Below are 20,640 nucleotides of genomic sequence, written 5' to 3'. Positions count from 1 at the left end.
TGGCTGCAGGCCCACATGCCCTCACCTCTGCGGAGAAGGGGATTTCATTACCTGAGCCCAGATGATGCCCGCCAGCTCCCGACGGTTCTGAACAATGGCCCAGATGAGAAGGTCCCGGACTGGATCCATGGTGAAGGTGATGTGGCCCGAAGAACGTTTGTAGAGGGACCGAAGGCTCACGCCCTGCACCTGGTGAGTAATGGACAGTCTGAGTCCCACAGAGGCCGCCCTACTGTCAGAGTTAGGGGGAGCAGGGTCACAGGCCTGCCCACCTTGTCAGCAGCATTTTAGGTCATTCTACTGGGCACACTGTAGTTTGAAAACCACCATCCTGGAGACATCTAGACTCATCTAGAGAGGGTGCACCCTTCGATCCACTTCTCCCTTGCCACATGCCAGGCACCCGGTAAGCTTCCTCAGTCATATCCGATCAACACCTTTGCCAATGCATTGAATGCTAGAGAGCTGGGTGCACCAACCTGTGGCTATGAGCTCTGGAGGGGACCTCACACCATGTCTCCTGCATATGGAGCCACCCAAGGGGCTGTAAGGGTTCACTTGAGCAGCAGGGCCCCACTCAGCCCAGACAGCCCACACAGCAGCATGTACCAGCTGAGCAGACATGCTCTCCAATGGCCCAAAGACAATCCCCAAAGGTGGGGACACCTTTCCCATGTCACATGCAAAGTCACGCTTCCTGCAGGTGCTCCTCAGAACTTTCTGAAAGCTTATCCTCGTAAAAGAAGAACAGTTAATCTTCTGAAACTGCAGACACGGTTAAGTGTGAACTCCTGCTCTAGGCCTTCCCAAGCATGTTCTGCTGGGAAACTTCCATCAACACCCTGAAACCAGAACAGAACTATGACTATACAAAAGCCAGCCACCACAGTGTCTCTGTCAGAAGTCAGGCATCACTTGCCTGGGTCAGAGGACAGACTGGAGAACATGGAGAAATGGAAAATTTTCTAGCATAAAAAAAAGCAAAACCAAATGTGATCTTCCAAGACGTAGAAAACCTAAACAGAAACAATAAGGACAAAACAATTACCAGAACTGCTACACCAAAAAAGGCACTGGGCCCTGATGAGCTCACAGAAGAAATTTCAAGCTAGAAGGAAGCAGTCTACTCCAGCCACATAAAACTTCCAGAGTAGAGAAAGAAAGAAATTCCCCAGCGGTTTCCACAGAGCCAACATAAATTGATATGGAACTCAATGAATAAAGCACCCCAAATAAACTACAACCAAAAGCTTCACATGCTGATGCAAAAACCCCAAAACCACTGGCAGAATCCAGCACCATATGGACCTAGACTGCCCTGCTCTCAAGTTGAGATTCAAAACAGAGATAAAAGTGTGTTTCACTCTCAGGAAGTTGATGAAAATGGTTCACTAGATTCTTAAGTCAAAGAAGCCCAGATGAGTCCTCTCACGGTTTAGCTGGGTCAGGATTGATGCTCTCACATGAGTTTCACACACACACAAAAGCCAATTCATCCTCAGCCACTCAGCACCCCCTCCTGCGGCCACCACCAGGCCTGGCTGCATATCTCACACAGGCAGGGCTGGGGTGCCTCCTCCCCAAGGATGGGAACATGGAGGACACGTGGGGAGCAGGACCAAAGCAGGAGGTTGATGCCCCTTGAAATGCTTTCTACTTTTATAATTTCTAGAAGAAGGAGTGTTAAGAGCTGAAGTGTGTTCCCTAAAATTCCTACACTGAAGCCCTGATTTGCAGTATGCCTGGAGGTTTGGAGATGGAGCCTGCTAGGAGGCCTAAGATGTGACCAAAATCCTGCCCTCGCTTCCCACACACTCATCTCATCAACTGGCCCCTTCCTGCAGCAGCTCTGGAGCCCTCTTTGCTGAGCATCTTTACAAAATGTGATCAAAAGAATGGTGAATGCTGCTGCTGACCACACCCAACAGAAAAGCAGGCTCATAGAAACACGACACTAGGTCCTCATCCACCTCATTCACCGGATCTGGCACCGTGTGACTTCCGCCTCTTCCCCAGAGTCAAAATGACCATGACAGGGAAATGTTTTGAATCCATTCAGGGCATCAAGGCAGACAGGACAGTGCAGCTAAAGACACTCAGGAAAGAGGGCTCCAGAGCTGCTGCAGGAAGGGAAAGAAAGATGGGATGAGTGTGTGTGAAGTGAGGGAGAGCATTTTGGGGAGGATTAACGGAAATATGTTTTTATGTAATATTAAAAATTTAGATGTTCACAGTATTTTTTGATTACACCTTGTCATTAAGATGCAATGAGGTGCTGGGTGGGCCCTAATCCCACAGGACTGTCTCCTTACAAGAGGAAGAAGCACCCGGGATGATCAATCGATCTCTTGCTGCTTCTTGAGGACAGCAAGGGGGTGAGAGGCAGCCACCTGCAGTCAGGAGCTGGAGCCTCACCAGGAACTACCCCTGCTGGCGCGCGAGCTCTGACTATGAGCAAAGATTTCTGTGCAGCCACCTGTGTGTGGCCAGTCACATGGCCACTCAGCCTAAGGCAGGGAGCAGACCTCTTGTCTGATAAAGATAACAGCCAATCAACACAAAGTGGTCTGAGGACGCAGATCCCACCCCTCAGCCTCGTCACCAGCACGCACGTTGAGTTTGATGTGGGGCACAGGCAGCGAGAGCCGAGGCCGGTCGCCGTGCCGGGGCCGGGGGTACAGTGGCTGCGTGGAGTCCCCAAGGAGCTCACGCAGCACCTGGGCCACGTGGTGCATCTGCAGGCGGGGCGCGGTGGGCGCACAGGCCAGGCGCTCCTCGGCCAGCACCTTCTGCAGCTTGCTGTGGAAGAGGCAGGAGGGCTCCAGGTTCTCGTACAGGTAGAGCAGCGTGTCCCAGGTCACCAGCTCCGTCATCTGGACCCCATTCTCTAGGAAGAGCTTCACGAACTCCGGCTTGTTCGAGATGAGTGCGGCTGTCATCGTGGGGTGCAGGTCTGAGGGCTGAGAGAATACTGTGGGGTGGCTGCCACTCAGGGCCACCGCCGCAGAGCGTGGACCCCAGGGAGCCTGCAGGGGCCGCTGCCCTCTTCATCTGCACAGATGGAACCCACCCAGGTCACCATCCCCAAGGACAGGACATGGCCTCGGCAGAGGACCCCAGCTGCCCTGGCTCCCAAGGTAAGGCTCCTACAGGCCCACATGTCCACCCTGGGGCGCCCGAGATGCCAACCTTCCACTGCCACTCATCAGTAAAGATCTCGCTGCGGGCGATGTCCACGCGATTCCACGCCACTGCCAGCTTCAGCTGATGGTCCCAGTTCTCGTGGCCAAAGTGGTCTTGGCTCCGCGAAGCTGCAGGTGACAGGGCAAGTGTGAGCGCTCAAGCCAGAGCTCAGGGATGGTGGTCACTCCGCCCCTCAGTGATTGAAAGCAGCAAACCAAGCACCCAGGTGTGGCGGCCTCACGTTGATGGCCAGCTTGGGGAAGCATTTCTCGTGTCAGGGTTAGAGAATGTCAGGATTCCAGTCGTCGCTGCAGCTCACCCCACGTCCCCACCTCCTGGCCATGCCACACCCCCTGTGACAGGTGGGCAGCAACGAAGGAAAGAGCTCACCATTTAAAGAAGACATGGGGCTCTGAGAGGCAGTGCTTTACATTGACATTCAAAATTCAGAATTCCGAAAGCCAAGACACTCCTTCTTTGCCCTCGATTCTCTACTCACTGCAGCAGCCACCTGGCCCAGGTCCTCAGAATGAGGATTCCACCCTAGCCCTTCTACTCTTCCTGTTTAACTTCTGAATCATGGGTTGCTGTTTGGAGAGGACAGAAAGAAATTTGACCTTTCCTCACATCACACACAAAAGCCCATCAGAGGTTGGCCCCAGACCTGAACACAGAACTGTGTCTATAAAGCTGCTACAGTAAAGCAGGAGCAAGTATCTGTGGCCCTGAGATAGATAGAGTTTCTTAGATAGGACACAGAAAAAACGAGCCATAAAAGAAAAATTTAAAAATTAAACTTCATTAAAACTTCAGCCTTCGACTTTTTAAAGACATCTTGAAAAAAATAGACATGAGCCACAAAGCAAGGAAAGATATTACCAATGGATATACACACAACAAAAGAATAGTAACAGTATATACAAAGAATGCCTACAACTCAGTAGGAGAACAAATAAGCAAATTAAAGTGGGTATAAAAGACATGCACCAAAAAGATGGAAAAAAGGCCAGAAGATCCCATGAAATAATGCTCCACATCATTAGTCAACAAGGAAATGCAACTCCAAACCACACTATGATGGCCAAAAGGCCAAGACAACACCAAGTGTTGGCAAGGATGTGTTGAAACTGGAACTATCATCCATGCAGCAGAAAGGTCAAATGGTACAATCTTTTTGGAAAACAGTTTGGCAGTTGCTTGCAAACATAAAAACTAGTAATTCCAGTCCTAGATAATCGTCCCAAGAGAAATGACAATAGCGGCTTCCTTCCAATAGCCCCAAACTGGAAACACCCTGCCTGCCCATAGCTGAATGGAGAAGTAAATTGTATACTCACAAACTTCACAAGAGGACACTCTACTGCTCAGTAGTGAGAGGGAACACCACTGTGACACACAATCACACGAGTGCATCTCAAAAGCACCACACTGGGGCTGGGGATTTAGCTCAATGGTTCCACCACCTGCCTCGCAAGCCCAAGGTCCTGAGTTCGATCCCCGGTGCCAAAAAACCCACCGTACTGACAGGAGCAAGACGCGGGGGGATCTAATGTCCCATTGCACTGTGTGAAACTCTTTGTGTGGTCAAAGACACAGGGCATAAAACTTAGCATCTCAGTCATCTTACTACGCACAGTTCAGTGGTATCAAACACATTCATAACGTGCAAAACAGCACCCGCCCCTCCAGCACTGCTCTCTTTTGGTTACTATTTATACGGAATATCGTTTCCCATCCTTCTGCTTTCAATCTATTTGGATCTAAAGTGAGTCTCCTGCAGACAGTGCAGAGGTGAACAGTGTTTTTCTGTTCTGCCAGTCTTTCTCTTTTGATTGAAGAGCTTAAACCATTTATACTTAAAGTCACTACTGATAAGGACTTATTTCTGTCATTTAGTTATTTATTTTCTATATGTCTCACAGCTTTTTCTCTGTTCCTCATTTCCTGCATTACTGTCCTCTTCTGTGCTTAGCTGATTTTAAGGTGCAGTGTTGGGACTCAAACCCGGGTCCGCATGCATGCTAGGCAAGGGCTCGGCCACCAAGTCTCACTATAGTGAAATGTGTAAATTCCTTTTTGTGTATATTCTTTTAGCTGGTGTCTTTGTGGTTACCATGGGGATTACATCAAATATCTTAAAGTTATAACCCTCTAATTTGAATTTGCATCCGCTTAACTTCACTGCATGAAGCACACAGCATAACATATACAAACTCTGCTCTTTTAACTGTTCTTACCCACTCTTTTCAGTTGTTAATGTCACAAAATTACATGTTTATACCTCATGTGCCCTAAAACTGGTAACTCCTTGAAATGTATTAGCCTCTTAAATTAAACAGAAAACAAAGTGTGCAGCTACAATACTCCCTTGTAGACTAATAGTTTTTAATGTAATAATCTCTTAAAGCAAAAAGTTGCAGTTATAAACCACTGTGGCAGTGACACTAGATTTTACAACTGCCCGTGCATTTGCCATGCTGAGGTCTTCGCTGCATCCTAGGCTCTGAGTCACCGCCTGGTGTCCTTCCATCCCCCACGTCTCCCTGGAGATCACGGGGTCAGATCTGGTGGCAGGGGGCTCCCTGAGCGTTGCTCTATCTGGGGCTGCCCTTCTGAAGGACAGTTTCACCAGATGCGGGATTCTCGTGGACAGTTTTCTTTAGTGCTCTGGATACCTCATCCCACTCACTGCCTGTGGTGAGCAGCTGCAGATAATGGTGCTGAGGAGCCCTAGTAGAACATTGGTCCTTACTGATCAAGACCGTCTTTGGCTTTTGAACGCTTGGTCACCGTGTGTCTCAGAGTGGTCTCTCAATGCATCTTACCAGGGCTTTGCTGGGCTTCATGGATGGCAGGAGGCGGAGATGACATGGCCCACGCCAGCTGCCCACCATCCAGTGTGTCCAACAGAAGGGACTGTGCCACCCCAGGGTGGGCTCCTCCTCCCCAGCGCTGCATTCTGGCTTCACCCCCACATGCCCACTCCCCTTGGCCCTCACCTTTCAGCAAGGCCTGCAGGATGGCCACATCCACATCCTGCTGACCGTCTTTGCCTTCCCGGAAGATAGTCAGCAGCTGCCGCTTCCGGACAATGTCCTGGATCTGCAACAAACATTTCCCAAGTGAGATACAACATGCTGTGCCAATGTCCTGCTCAGAAAGCCCAGGCCCCAACACAGACCCCTGGAGCACAAGTTCCGCCTGCCCTGGTATCCGGAACACCATCCACCTCCTCTCACCTCAACTAGTAAAGACGACAGCACCTAAGGACCGACAGTGGTCTACAGGGGGAGGACATGGCCTAGTGTGAAGAATCCTCCCCTTGATGACGACACGGTGTCTGCTGGACATCCAGCATGGCTCAGTGTGAGGCTTCTCCTCCTGGGATTCCTGCCTGAGCGCCAGCCATTCCTCACCCACCTGCCTACCTGTCTGTATATCTCTCCATCACCCATCCCGATATCTATCCTCCCACCTCTGTGTGTCCATCATCTACCCACCCACACATCTGTGTCTCTACATATCTGTCCATGTTTGTGTCTAGCTAGCTTTCCTTTCACCCACGCATCTATGCATCCATCCATGTATGTGTCCATCTATACATGTGTCTGTCCATCTACACATGTGTCTATCCATCTATACATGTATTCATCCATCTATACATGTATTCTTCCATCTATACATGTGTCTACCCATATATACATGTATTCTTCCATCTATACATGTGTCTATCCATCTATACATGTATTCATCCATCTATACATGTATTCTTCCATCTATACATGTGTCTACCCATCTATACATGTGTCTATCCATCTATACATGTATTCTTCCATCTATACATGTGTCTACCCATATATACATGTATTCTTCCATCTATACATGTGTCTATCCATCTATACATGTATTCATCCATCTATACATGTATTCTTCCATCTATACATGTGTCTACCCATCTATACATGTGTCTATCCATCTATACATGTATTCTTCCATCTATACATGTGTCTACCCATCTATACATGTGTCTATCCATCTATACATGTATTCTTCCATCTATACATGTGTCTACCCATATATACATGTATTCTTCCATCTATACATGTGTCTATCCATCTATACATGTATTCATCCATCTATACATGTGTCTGTCCATCTATACATGTGTCTATCCATCTATACATGTGTCTGTCCATCTATACATGTGTCTATCCATCTATACATGTATTCATCCATCTATACATGTGTCTACCCATCTATACATGTATTCTTCCATCTATACATGTGTCTACCCATCTATACATGTGTCTATCCATCTATACATGTATTCATCCATCTATACATGTATTCTTCCATCTATACATGTGTCTACCCATCTATACATGTGTCTATCCATCTATACATGTATTCTTCCATCTATACATGTGTCTACCCATATATACATGTATTCTTCCATCTATACATGTGTCTATCCATCTATACATGTATTCATCCATCTATACATGTGTCTATCCATCTATACATGTGTCTATCCATCTATACATGTATTCATCCATCTATACATGTATTCTTCCATCTATACATGTGTCTACCCATCTATACATGTATTCATCCATCTATACATGTATCTGTCCATCTACACATGTGTCTATCCATCTATACATGTATTCATCCATCTATACATGTATCTACCCATCTATACGTGTGTCTATCCATCTATACATGTATCCGTCCATCTATACATGTATCCATCCATGTATACATGAATATGTCCATCTATACATGTATCCATCCATGTATACATGAATCTGTCCATCTATACATGTATCCATCCATCTATACATGTATTTGTCCATCTATACATGTATCTACCCATCTATACATGTGTCTATCCATCTATACATGTATCTGTCCATCTATACATGTATCCATCCATGTATACATGTATCTGTCCATCTATACATGTATCCACCTGTCTATCCATCCATCTGTCCATATATCTATCCATCTATCCCTCTCTCCATCTGCCCATCCACCCAACAACTATCTATCCACCCGTGTACCTATCCATTGGCCGTCTATTTAGCTATCATCCATCTATCCATGTATCCATCCATACACACACCTGTTCACCCACTTATCTACTGCCTATCTGCGGCCTATTTTAACACATCCTAGCAGCTGTGCCTGCTCCTCCCTCAAACGCCTTCATCCTGTGACCAAGGTGGGCACTGCACAATTGCATCTTGCTGCAGACTTCCTACTGATCCCGAAAGAAGCTTCCACACCCTCTCTCCCCATGAGAGCAGCCATGCTGAAAGCAGCCCACCCACTGCTGGCCCCCGGCTCGGGCTGCTGTGCGACAACCCCAGCAAGTGCTCATCCCCATGGCCACACCTGAGGCCATCGCCCCAGGCAGACCCACCCCTGAGGCTATGGAAGGAATGGCCTGGTCATGCCTATGTGGCGAGAATCACAGCACCTGGCCCCCCTCACCAGATGAGATGGGTTTGTCCCAAACACCGCTTTCAGGGCCTGGACTTGACAACCGAGAGTGGACTGGAAACAAAGTAAGCACCTCGGACAGCAGCAGACTAGATCCAGTTCTGAGAACTGCCTGAATAATGCATTATCTAGCTGGAAAAGGCCCCTGTCTGCCTGATGGGTCCAGCGGCAGTGAGGAAGGAAGCAAGGGGGCTGAGGCCGGGCTACAGCTGGTGGCATCACAAACCCCTGAGCCCATGCGGAATCATGTTATTTTCCCGCTGGACAAATCATGGACAATCTCACGGACCACCGAACGAGGCCTCCCTGAGCCCTCGAGAAAGCTAAAACAAGGTCACCATGCACCCCGAGGTGCCCGGTCACAGAGCCACTGCTTCCTAACTGACCAGCCAGAGCCCACATCCTGGCTAGGTTCTCAGACACCTGCGGTCCACGAGTTGTGGCCTGTCATGGTCAGTCCCGTGAACCCCTGCGGCCTGTGGCCAGTGTACCCTGGCCACCCACAGGACCCAAATCACCTCAACTGGAGACAAGGCCACCCCACGCCGCCCTGAAGGCACTTGCAGCTTTGTGTGTAGTGTCCGCCACCCGCTGCCACCTAGCTCACCTTTAAGAGCCGTGTGAAGGGCAGGACAACACCAACTGCTTTGGCAACAACTTGTGGGAGAAACTGAGGATGAGAGAGACTCCCACCCCAGCCCAAATTCTGCCAGAAAACAGGACAGGTGCAGGAACAGCGGGTCAGCAGGACTGGCAGGTGCTGGGAGCTCTCTGCTGCCCTGGCCCAGGCTGGGGCAGGCTGGGCCAGAGCTCTGGGCATGGGGAGGGGTGACCACCCACCGTCCTTCACACAGAACCCCTGCAGAGCTTATGGGGCACCTGAAGCCCAGCCTCTGGGCTGGGGAGATATTCCAGATACACTTACGACAATGTGAGGCCTGACCAGGCCATGCCAGGCACTGCTGCCCCTGCTCACCCTGAGCCCTGGAGCCCTGGAGCCATCCTGGGGCCTCCCTGTTCCCACCTCACCACTTTAGCACAGTGGGTTCCTCTCCCCTGACACCGCCCTTGACCTGCAGTGTCCCGTCCTGCACTGAGCACTCTGCTTCGGGTCCCTCTGGTCTCCAGGAGTCACCTCACCTTCTTGGTCCACTCCACGACCCTGCCCTCCGTGAAGGTCTCAAACAGCTCCTGGAACAGCTCGCTCAGCTTCTGCTGGATCAGGCCGATGGTGATAGCGGACACGGGCAGGCCAGCCACCTGTGCGATGACATCAGCCACGCGACCCGAGCCCTCCACAATGACGCAGGGCGTGCCGTTGGTGATGGCGTTGTAGATGGTCTGCAAGGCCAGGCCCGCGTGAACTGACGCTTCCCAAGCCTGTGCCCCGAAAGCTGTGGCCCAGGCGGGGAGGACTCTATCGAAGCACTGCATTCACACTTCGGGGACATCCACTGCTCCCAGGGACACGGGGACACGACTGTCACCCTGTGGGGCACTCGCCTAATAAACCCCTGATTCAGGCCAAGAATAGAGGGGCTTTGGGGCATTGCCACAGATGGGCAGACGTCTCCGCTGCACAGACCTGGAGTTACCAAGCCCCAGGGAGCCAGGAACAGGAGACAGCCCGGGGCCGGTGTGTGCCGTGACACACTGCCTGGCAGGAGACGTCTTCAGCGCCCGAGGCTGCTCAGGGATGAGGACCGGGGGACACCGCCCTCAGGTGGGGATGGAGACAAGAAGCGCTGGGGACCCCAGCCAGCCAGGAGGCCCGGGCTGTGTTCGCCTCCTGGGGTCATGAGGGCGGAGCATTTTCTACAGTGCTCAAACGAAACACCCACAGCTCCAGATCCGTGGGCTCCTCTAACAGGGTGTGGTGGCTTATATCTAGACGTCCCTCTAATGCCTCTCGAGATGACACAGGCAGGCTTCTAAAGGTGATGGGATCACGGGGCTCATAGCTGACTTGCTGTTAAGAGGGGAGGCCTGGTTAGAAGAGGCGGTCCCAGGAAGCATGGCCTGGAAGTGTGCGTCCCCTCCCTGGCTCTTCCTTCTCTCTCTGCTTTCTGCCCGCCATGCCGTGAGCAGCTCTGCTCCGAGAGGCTGCCCTGCCTTGGAGCCAGCTGACATGGACTGAAATCTCCAGACTGGGAGCCCAGATCAACCGCTCCTCCTTAAACTGTGGGTCTGGGCACTGTGTCCCAGCCATGGCAGAGTGACTAAGCCAGACAGAGGCGGCCAGTGTGAAGGAGGAGGAAGCCACGCACCTCAGAGCAGGTTCTGGAGGAAGCAGCCGGAAACAGCCACTCAAACACCTGACAGGTCTGCTCCACACACAGTGGGCCAGGCCCCTTCCCAAGGGGCCCCCTACTCACCCAGGCCCATTGGAGCCCATCTGGTACCACACAGGCTGAAGCCCAGCCACCCTCCCACTCCAGGGCTACCAGCAGGGCCCCCGGCCCACCTGGGAAAGTCCCTGTCACTCTGCGGCTCTCCCTCACTCTGCCTCCCAGGGACAGCTCGCTGCCCTCTGGCCAAACACCCCAGGCCCACCTCCCGCCAAGGCGCCAGTACGCACGTGCAGTGTGCCGGGGCCGCCCTCCAGCACTACACACACGATGGGGATCTTGATGGCCACACCTAGGGAGGACCACACACTGAGGGGGTCGTTCCCCCACCCGGGGCTCCTGTCCAGCTAAGTGTGGCAGTATCAGCTCAGGGACAAGTGATGGGTAATGAGCAGCTTCTACGGATGGCCACTGCCAGCAGGCAGGCGGTTTGCCTGTTCACCAGGCACCCAAGGGCACCTGACCACACTTCGTCTCTCCCCTGTGGCCCGTCCCATCCGGCTCGATTCCTGGGGTGGGAGGCCTGTGGCCGATGGAGGCTGGCACCCAGCTGCCTGTCCTCTCTCCCCGCGGGCACCACACTCAGCCTGCTCTTCTCTGCAGTCTCGCCATGGTGCCCAGGGGCGCCTCCAGCAGGGTTACTCCCTAACCCCTCTAGGACTGGGCCCCAGGGGAGCCCCACCTTGCACCCTGCACCCACCCTGGAGACACTCAGGAGCCCTCCCTGGGCAAACTCTCCATCCCAGCACAGCAGCGGGCTCCCCACCACCACCCAGCCTTCACTCGCCCTCCCAGGCTGCTAAGTCAAATCAGGATTCTCCAAGCGAGGTCCCCACACCAGGAAAGTGCAGGAACTCAAGTTCCCGTCCCACCCAGGCCCACAGCCAGACCCTGGGACGAGTCTTCATTCAACACAGGCACTTCGAGCCCTCTTGGATTCCAGTGCCCTAGGAAGGCAGAAACGTGCGGCTTCGAGGCACCCAGAACAATGTGGGCACTGCCAAAAATGCCCCTAAACTCAGGTTTCCAGCACCTGCACCCTTAATCCCGTGTGAAACCCGGTGTGAGCCCCCAAGGTGCTGGCCCACCCTCAGGTAGGGAGGTCAAGCTCAGACTTCCAAGGCCACCTGGCCTGGCTTCTGACCCGACACCGAGCTCGAGGTCTGAAATGGCTGTGGGACATTCTGTCACCAGGGCGTACGGGCACACTGAGGGCCACACCAAGTCTCCATCCCTGGCTGAGGGGCAGGGCCGACAGTGGAAGGGACGAGGGACGGGAACAGTGCCACAGCACCCCTGTGAACTGCGGTCTCCCGGCCCGGCCCAGCCCGCCGCTCTCGGCCTGAGTGTCTGCACAGGCTCCCCACTGACCTCCTCTTTCTTTCGTCTGCTCGGATATGAACTTCTCCAGCTGCGTCCGCAGGGGAATCTCCACCCCGTACTGGCCGTGGGTCCCGTCGTCCACCAGGATGAAGTGGGAGTGGTTGCAGTCCAGGCAGGTCAGGTTCCCCTGGCCCTCCTCATCGGGGACATACTCAGCGGGGAAGCTGCCCTGGGGACGGAGCAAGGCGTCAGGGGACTGCAGAGAGCGCCACCTCCTGAGCAGGGGCCGAGGCTCGGAGGATGCTGACGGTGCCCAAAGACAGCAGTCCTGGGCTCCGGAGCCAGCACGAAGGGTCTTCGTGTGTGTGGGTAAGGCTGTGGTTGTGGAAGACTGACTTGGGTTGTCTGAGTGGGACCCCAGTGGCATCTCAGGAATCCTCATGAGACAGGCAGAGAGGGCACACGGCGAGGAGGAGCCAGGGGCCAGAGGCAGGCACTTGGCCGTGACTCCAGGGACGCCTGCAGCCACTGGAGACCGGGAGATTCAGGAAACAGAATCCCCACAGCCCAGCCTCCAAGGGAGGGTGGCCCTGCCACAGCCCTGACCTAGGCCAGATGCCGCTAACTTCCTCCCAGCTCCACACAGGCGGTGCAGAATCCCTGCTGCTCTCAGAGATGTGGAGATGTCACAGCAGCCACGGAAGCCAATGCCGATTTGATAACAAGAAGCGGGGTGCTACTGTGCCAAACCCTAAACATAGGGATGCGGCTTTGGAATTGGGCAATGGGCAGAGGACGGGAGGATCTGGGGGAGTGAAAGGAAGTGCATCCACTTCCTTGAACTGACCCTGGGTAGAGACACAGCGTCTGTCTGTCACAGCAGCTGAGACACTGACGGGGCAGTCACTGGGTTAGCGTCCTCCACCGTCCACAGAGGACGAGCGGCAGAGTGGCAGAGCGGCAGGAGGCCGTGAGCCCGGAATATGGGGGAAAGCAGGGTGTCCCTCAGGCACCCATGCTCTCGTGCCTCAGTTTCCCGCTCTGTAACCTGAGTGTGCACAACAGAAGTCGGCCCACGCCCTCTGGAGCGGCACTGATTCCACGAGAGAGGAAGACGATGAAGCTGGGAGGAGCTGCGGGCGCTCGCCATGGCCTCAAAGGCGCCTCTGCCTGGCCCGGGGGCCCGCACCAGGGAGGCTCCGCCAGGAATGTGGCCTCCCCACGTGCCCGGTGGCCGGCAGTCCCAAAGGGTTGTGTCCCAGGCCTCCCCGACTGTGAATTTAGTGCAGGTTCCTGGCTGTGCCAAACCTCGGTGTTCTCAGAAAATCCTGCCCCGATCGGATTCTCTCCCGCTCAGGCCTCTGCTCTGAGGCAGCAGCTTCTCCCACGGTGCCCGCCGGCGGCCACTCCTTCCCTGTGTGCCCGTCCCACCTCTCCCAGGAGGCTCTAGGGTGCTGTCCCAGTCGCCCGGTTCCTCCCCAGAGGCGCGTGGAGGCGCCACCACCAGAGCTTGCTGCTCCCCTGCCCTGCAGCCACTCACCGTGGGGTGGACCAGCCCCTCCCGGTTGTGGATGCTGCCCCAGGTGGCCACGCCGATGGTGATGACCTCTCCGTCCTTGTAGCCACTGCTCAGGCTGAAGTCGCGCACCGCCTCGCCCACCTGCTTCATCACACCCGCGTGGGAGCCCCCGGTGATGACCCAGGCCCCTGCGGAGGACACAGCACGAGTGCACTCGGCACGCGGAAACAGACCCCCAAGCCCGGGCGGGCAGGTCAGGGAGGGGACACTGCTTCGGTGTCCTCCACACTGCAGAGACGGGGGGGGCAGGCACGGGGACCCCGTCTGCCCCTCACCCCCTGCGTCCCCTTGGTCTGAGTCTCAGGGTTCACAGGGACCCCTCTGATTTCTCCATCTCAGGATGCGGTGCGCCCTGCCCCGCCTGCTGTCAGGGCTCTCAGCAGCCCTGATGGGGATGCTCTTCCGCCCACGTCTGTCCTGGCCAGCGGCTGCCTGGGTCACTGCGTGCAGGGGGTGGAGGGATGCTCGGGCTGGGCACCGTCAGCTCATGCAGCTGCGCCTTGACAGTTCCCGGTGCCCACAGGTCTGCAGCCCAGCCTGAGCCCAGGATGAGGCAGCACATGTCCGGGCCGCAGCCCTACCACGAAGTGACCAGTCTGTCTGCTGCTGCCAGGGCGGTTTGCTCTCAGGGCAGTGTGGACCAGAACCTGAGAAACTGGTGCCTAAAAGCCAGGGGCTGAGTGTGGCGGTGCAGGCTGTAATCCCAGCACTCGGGAGGCTCAGGCAGGAGGATCACAAGTTTGAGCCTCGGCTGGACGATTTAGTGACTTAGCAAGATCCTGTCTCGAAATAAAGAATTTTTAAAATTTAAATTTAAAAGCCTGGATATGTAGCCCAGTGTGAAGGACCTGGGTTCAGTCCTCGGTAATGAAAAAAAAAAGAGAAAACACAGGTGCTTCTCATTGAAAATAAAACTATGTGTGGTAGTGGCACTGGGGTGGGAAAATGGGCGGTGAAGAAGCTGGTGGTGAATGTTAAAAAGTGAGTGTCGAGCCAGACATGGTGGTTTGTGCACTCGTGATTCCAGCATTCAGGAGGCTGAGGCAGGAGGACCCCCACCAGTTCAAGGCCAGCCTGAACTACATAGCGAGACATTGTTTCCAAAAAGAAAGAAAAGGAAAAGACACAGTGTGAAGAGGAAGCAAAGAAGACTCAGGGCTGTGAGCACACCTGGCAGAAGGTAAACTGCACTAAGCCAAACCCCACCTGACCAGGTGGAGAACAGGGATGGAGGGAGCGGGCACAGCCCGGGAAACGCGGGGCTCGGGGGCTGAAAGCAGCCGCTGCGGGTGCATGGCAGGCGGCTCGTACTCTGCTCAGCATCGTCCAGACCCAGTGAGGCCACCTCACCCTTCACCAAGCCAGAGCCCGGAAGGGCCACGCGACCCGGGCTCACCTGGAGCCATCAGCCCTGCACAACCCAACCGGGGGCCACCTGTATCCACCCAGCAAGGCCACCCCAAGGGGCCCCGGGGGCTCCGGGACAGCGGCCTCCCCAGCCTGCAGTGTGGCCGGGCGCCCTGGGTTTCACACCACCCATGTGGTCCGGGGCCCCTCCATGACTGCCACCGCGGCGTGGCCTCAAGGGTGATCCAACACTGAGGAGGCGGAGCTCCAGGGGAAGGGGTGATGATCCTGCCACCCTGGCGCAGGGCTCAGGTGACAGAGTCCCGATGTCCCTGTGGCCAGCACGACCTCTGGCCTCTGCCAGCCCCTCATGCCCACTGTGGACGCTCAGGCGGAGCAGGCCCTGCGCCCTCGGCTTGCTGACCCGCAGCCGGGCGACTCAGACAGAACCATGGGCAGCCAAGGGGTGGCGCCTGGATTCTGATCCAGGTGGCAGTGTGGACTCTGCCACCAAGGCTCTTCAGGCCCCCGAAGCCCTGACCCCTGGCTTCGCCCACTCAGTCTACCAGGCGACCATCACCTGCCCACAGTGCCCAGCACCCACCTGTGGTCTGGGCGACCTTGACCAGGCCTCTCCGGAAGATGCTCTTGAGCCTCAGCTTCATGTTGAAGTTCTTGGCGCCACCGGTCACAGAGATGAGGAGGTTGGGGACATCCAGGCCCCAGTGCTGGGTCATGAGGTGGTAGATCACGCTGGAGGGCGTGTCCTGGGACACTCGGACGTACTGCAGGAGAACCAGGGGCCCGCGAGGGGGCGCTGCAGCAGCACACACCCCCACCCCACCCCAGCCCGCTCTCCCCGGTCCTGCTGTGGGGGTCCCCTCCCACTTCCGGCCCGGGACCCATTCCTGCATCTGAGTCTCCTTCCACTGGGCCCCTGGCTCACGGCTACCAGGCTGGTGGGTTCCCGCCTCCTCGACCTCTTGTCCTGACCTCGCCCCCCTCAGCCACCCCCACTGGGGATCCCCAACTCCACACACCCGAGGGGCCCGTAGGGAACTTCCGCCTTGGCTACCAGCTCCCTGGCCAGGACCCCTCAGATGGGCCCATGAGGGCAGAAAGGGGTGGCAGAGCTCAGGAGGCCGTGGGCGTCCCCAGAGCACACAGGTCCTCGCAGTGCCAGGTTCCAATCAACCCCACGGCGGTGGCCTGTCAGCCCTCGGAGCAGCCGGTCCCCAGTGAGCAGGAGTCGGGGGCGGGCCCTTCGCTGTGGGGGGCCCTCACGACCCCCAGAAGGAGAGAGGCTGAGGATCTGCCTTTGTGGGGATGCACAGGCTCTGGCAGGACCAAGGTCAGGCCCACCCCGGGTCTGTCCCTCACCGGTGGGCCACAATGCCATCCCCATCAGCCCAAGGCGGCCATGTGCCTGCCGGCAGCCACCCAGAGGAGGCCGAGCCAGCGGGCATCACTGTGAAGGGCCCAGCTGGGTCACACCCTCCGTCACCACTGTCCTCTGTGGCCTTGGGTAAGGAACCTCGCCCCTGGTCACTCACACTGCCCGCCCGGTGAACAGGGGACAGACGCTTGGGGCCAGACACCCACACACGACCTTGGGGGGCTGGGTGGCACTGTGACTGATGGCCCATGCCCAGCACGGCCATGCTCAGCCTCTTCGGCCAAGTGGACATCACCACGAGGGACACTCGGGGGTCGAGGGGAAAGGTCACACACAGTTCTCAGAGCCCAGCACAGAAGTAAATGGCACTGGCACCCCCACCCCCACAAGACAGCTGCCAGGAGCCGCAGTGGAGGCCACTGGAAGCCTCGTGAGACACGGGGAAGCCCGATCGGCAGCCAGATCCACTCAGACCGCCCCAGCAGAGCTCCCTGGGGAAGCTCCATGCATCTCAGCTCCACTTGGCAGATTCTGGGAACTCTGAGCGGCCCACACCGCCCGGCCTTCACACAGGGGCATCTGTATTCCTGGCTTCCCACCAGCCTCCCCGCCCAGGAAATCTGCCCCAGGACCACCGCGGCTCTGGCCCCCAGTGGAACCAACCTTCCCCACTTTCTGGCCCAGGCCCGCAAAGACGATGTCACCGAAGGCGTCGGTTGGCATCTCCTGGACATGCTTCTTGGGGTCCCACTCCTTGCCCTGGCAGGCATGGGGCTTGGTGGCCTCCTCCAGGTGCTGCTCGCGGGTGTAGCCACACTCGCATACCACCTTCCTGTGAGGACACAGGTGTTGCCAGAGGGAATGAGGTCCCCCTGCTCCTGAGGGTGCCGGGGCCCAGGGAGCGAGGACTTTTGCCCGCCCAGCAGTGCCATGTCTCAGCCTTGGTGCCATAGGAGGCCATGCAGGAGCCGTGACAACCCTACCCTCCCCACCAGGCAGCACCGGCAGGGGGCAAGCGGGCACCGGAACGCCACAGCCCTGCCAGTGATGAGACGTCCTCTCCATGGTGTGTCCGCTGAGGCCAAAGGGGACACTGGACCCCCGGTGTGCAATGGGGTGCTGGCCCTGTGCCCTCAAACATGTCAAGACCTGCTAGAGCCAAAGCCCAGAGCCTTACAGTGTGAAGCTAAAGTGTCGAGGTTGCGATTAAAAGTCACTGGGCACCCTGAGAACCAGGAAACCCTCAAGTAGAATGAGAGAAGATCACCGCACCAAGATTTGAAAACAGTCATCTTAAAAATGCTTCTATGATCGGGCCGGGGATTTAGCTCAGTGGTTTTGCCGCCTGCTGCGCAAGCGCAAGGACCCAAGTTCGATCCCCAGTATCAAAAAAAAAAAAAAAGAAATGCTTCTACGAGCAACTAGAAACACTCTGGGAACAGAGGAAGAGAGGCATACCGGACGGAAACTTTACAGATGAAAAATACGGTGTTTGACATCTTTTAAAAAACAGCACATGAGGCTGAGGATTTAGCTCATTGGTTCCAGCGCCTGACTCAAAAGCACAAGACCCCAAGTTTGATCCCCAGTACCAAAAAAAAAACCAGTGCATGAGAAAAAATGTGAAAATAGAAGGAAAAAATGGAAACAAAGCTTCTGTACATAGGGAAGGGAGGGGGTTTGAGGGAAGGAATGGGATAAAATAAAATTTATTTTTTAAGAAAACAGTGCATGGGCTCACATGCAGAATGGAGAGGAGAAAAGACAAATCCATGAACTAGAAAAGAGAACAACTGAATTACCTAATAAAAGCAACCAAGAGAAAATAAACCAAAAATAAGGTCCCAGAGCCATGGGACCTGCAAGACTGTGACAAGAGGCTAAACATCCACGTCATCAGAAGCAACAGGACAGAGGGTGAGCCTGGGGAGATACTAAATAATGCCCCCAATTCCCCGTAATTGATTTAAAACACACAAACCTACAGCTCCAAGAATCTGAGTGAAACAAGACAGGATTAACCCAAGAGATGCATCGTAAGACACAGCACAGTCAAACCCGCAAAACTAAAGCCACCAAAAGAAATCCTGAAACCAGAGAGACAGAAAAGACACCTTGGCTACAAAAGAAAACAACTCAAACCAAAACAGAAGCCTGGGAAGCCAGAAAGAAGTGTGGTGAAATGGTAAGAGGGCACAAGCTACCAACCTAGAGCTCCGCACTCCGCAAAGACGTCACTCGGGCGCAAAGCGCAAGGCACAGCTTCTCTGCCAAAGCAAGACCAAGGAGACAGCAGCCAGCAGAGCTGCCCTAAGAGTGGCTACCAGAAGTGACCCAAGCAGGAACGAAAACATGAAAGAAGACACTTCGGACTATCAGAAAGGAAGAAAAACTGTGGAATGAGTAAAAATGTGGGTCAATGCAGTATGTTTCCCTTCTGAATTTTTAAAATTATGTTTGATGGTCAAAGTAAAAATTGTAACCCCACCTGACATGGTTTCCAATGTCTGTAGGGTAACTATTTAAACAATGATAAATTAGGTAAAAGGGGGTGATGTTTCTATACTCAAACTGGTAAAATGTCAATAGCAGTAAATTATGACAAGTCATGTAATGTAATACCGAGAGCAGCTGCTTTAAAAATGCTACAGAAGGACATACATTCAGAACTAGCAGAGCTGGGCCAAAACAGAATGTTTTAAATGTTCAAGGAAACTGCACAAATGCAGGGGGAAAAAGAAAGAACAAACAGAAAACAAAAATAAGATGACAGACTTAGCCCTGACATTAATAACTACACTAAATGTAAATGTCCTAAGTATACCACTTAAAAACCACAGACTGACAGAGTGGCATAAAAGGTAAGATCCAGTTACGGTGGTACCTTGGTTTACACACTTACTTTGTTTTACGATTTTGGGGATGACAACTGCATTTGTGTTTGTGTGGGGAAGACAGCAGTGGCTGTGTTTGTTGCCCAAGGTGGCATTTGCGAATGGAAGGGAAATTTGCAAAATGCTTTTGTTTGCAAACCAAATTGTGAACATTTGTGAACTGAGGTATTACTGCAGTTATTATCTATAAAAGTCTCACTACAAATATACAGGCAAGTTGAAGAGGAAAGGATTGTTCAACGGTAACACAGAGAAAACTACTGATACAGGGAATCGCTTGTCGGGATCTCAGGGTGTTATGCCAACCAAAAATGGTCAACACCATGATGGTCCCAAAGTGAGGAAACCACACGGATGGGAGAGGCAGGGTGTGACCAGGAGGGAGGTACAGGGAGGTCCTCATGGAGATGGAGCAGCAGTGTGTCCTGATGCTGGTGGTGGCCCCACAAAGCTACACGTGTAATGAGAGGGCCCGAAGCGAGGGGTGCACGCTGCCCAGTGCTGAACTCCTGGTTTTGATATCATGCTGTAGTTGTGCAGGACATAACCACTAGGGGGTGCTACTTGTGGTAGCTTTGAAGCTTCCTTTACATCTGGATTTCAAGGTAAAAAGTTGAACACACAAGATGGAAGCTCAGTGCTGAAGGGGACGGGCCTGCTGCAGCACATGGCCCCCCGTCTCCTGGGGCCCTGCGGGGTGCACCTGGCCCTTCGCGAGGACACCAACCTGGGGAGCTGCCCCTGCTTCCTCCTCCCCTGCTGGAGAGAAGCCGCTGCCTGTCAGCGCCGCTCCCCTCACTGTCCTCTTTGTGGACTGAAATCTTTTTATTCCTGTACTGATACGCCTGGGGCTTCAGGATTGCGGAAAAATGAACACGTAGAGATGGGTTATCCTCTGTTGAATTAAGAATCCTCATTTTTTTGGACTACTTTTTGCTAGTACCAAATGACCTAGAAGACTAGGTAAGATGAGATGAAGAAAAAGATCTAAATCCAGATGAAACCTGACCCAGTTCTGTCCTGCGAGGAACAGAACTTGGGTTTCTGTGCCACTTGTCAACTGCG

The 20,640-nt window shown here is 54.2% G+C and overlaps 1 protein-coding gene across 6 annotated transcripts in view; it reads right to left on the bottom strand.

Annotated features, from left to right (window-relative positions):
* Positions 1-20,640, bottom strand: part of Trpm2 (transient receptor potential cation channel subfamily M member 2) — a 52,091-nt gene that overhangs the window by 23,682 nt on the left and 7,769 nt on the right. For 5 of the 6 annotated variants that reach the window (XM_087211043.1, XM_087211058.1, XM_087211050.1 and 2 more), the window contains exons 4-13: positions 17,345-17,513; positions 15,890-16,070; positions 13,900-14,066; positions 12,408-12,588; positions 11,267-11,328; positions 9,829-10,029; positions 6,183-6,285; positions 3,190-3,311; positions 2,613-2,960; positions 52-189 (exon numbers count right to left, since the gene is read on the bottom strand). In XM_087211043.1, coding sequence (XP_087067169.1) covers positions 52-189; positions 2,613-2,960; positions 3,190-3,311; positions 6,183-6,285; positions 9,829-10,029; positions 11,267-11,328; positions 12,408-12,588; positions 13,900-14,066; positions 15,890-16,070; positions 17,345-17,513 — 1,672 coding nt within the window. The remainder of the gene's footprint in view (positions 1-51; positions 190-2,612; positions 2,961-3,189; positions 3,312-6,182; positions 6,286-9,828; positions 10,030-11,266; positions 11,329-12,407; positions 12,589-13,899; positions 14,067-15,889; positions 16,071-17,344; positions 17,514-20,640) is intronic. The other variant, XM_087211068.1, reaches the window with a different exon arrangement.

This window comes from Heterocephalus glaber, unplaced genomic scaffold (genome assembly GCF_053883595.1).
Source record: "Heterocephalus glaber isolate CG9 unplaced genomic scaffold, H.glaber_assembly_v1.0 deba00000122, whole genome shotgun sequence".
NCBI classification, from domain to species: domain Eukaryota; kingdom Metazoa; phylum Chordata; class Mammalia; order Rodentia; family Bathyergidae; genus Heterocephalus; species Heterocephalus glaber.
Note: the sequence above shows the minus strand (reverse complement) of the source record. Positions and strands in the feature narration are given on the sequence as shown.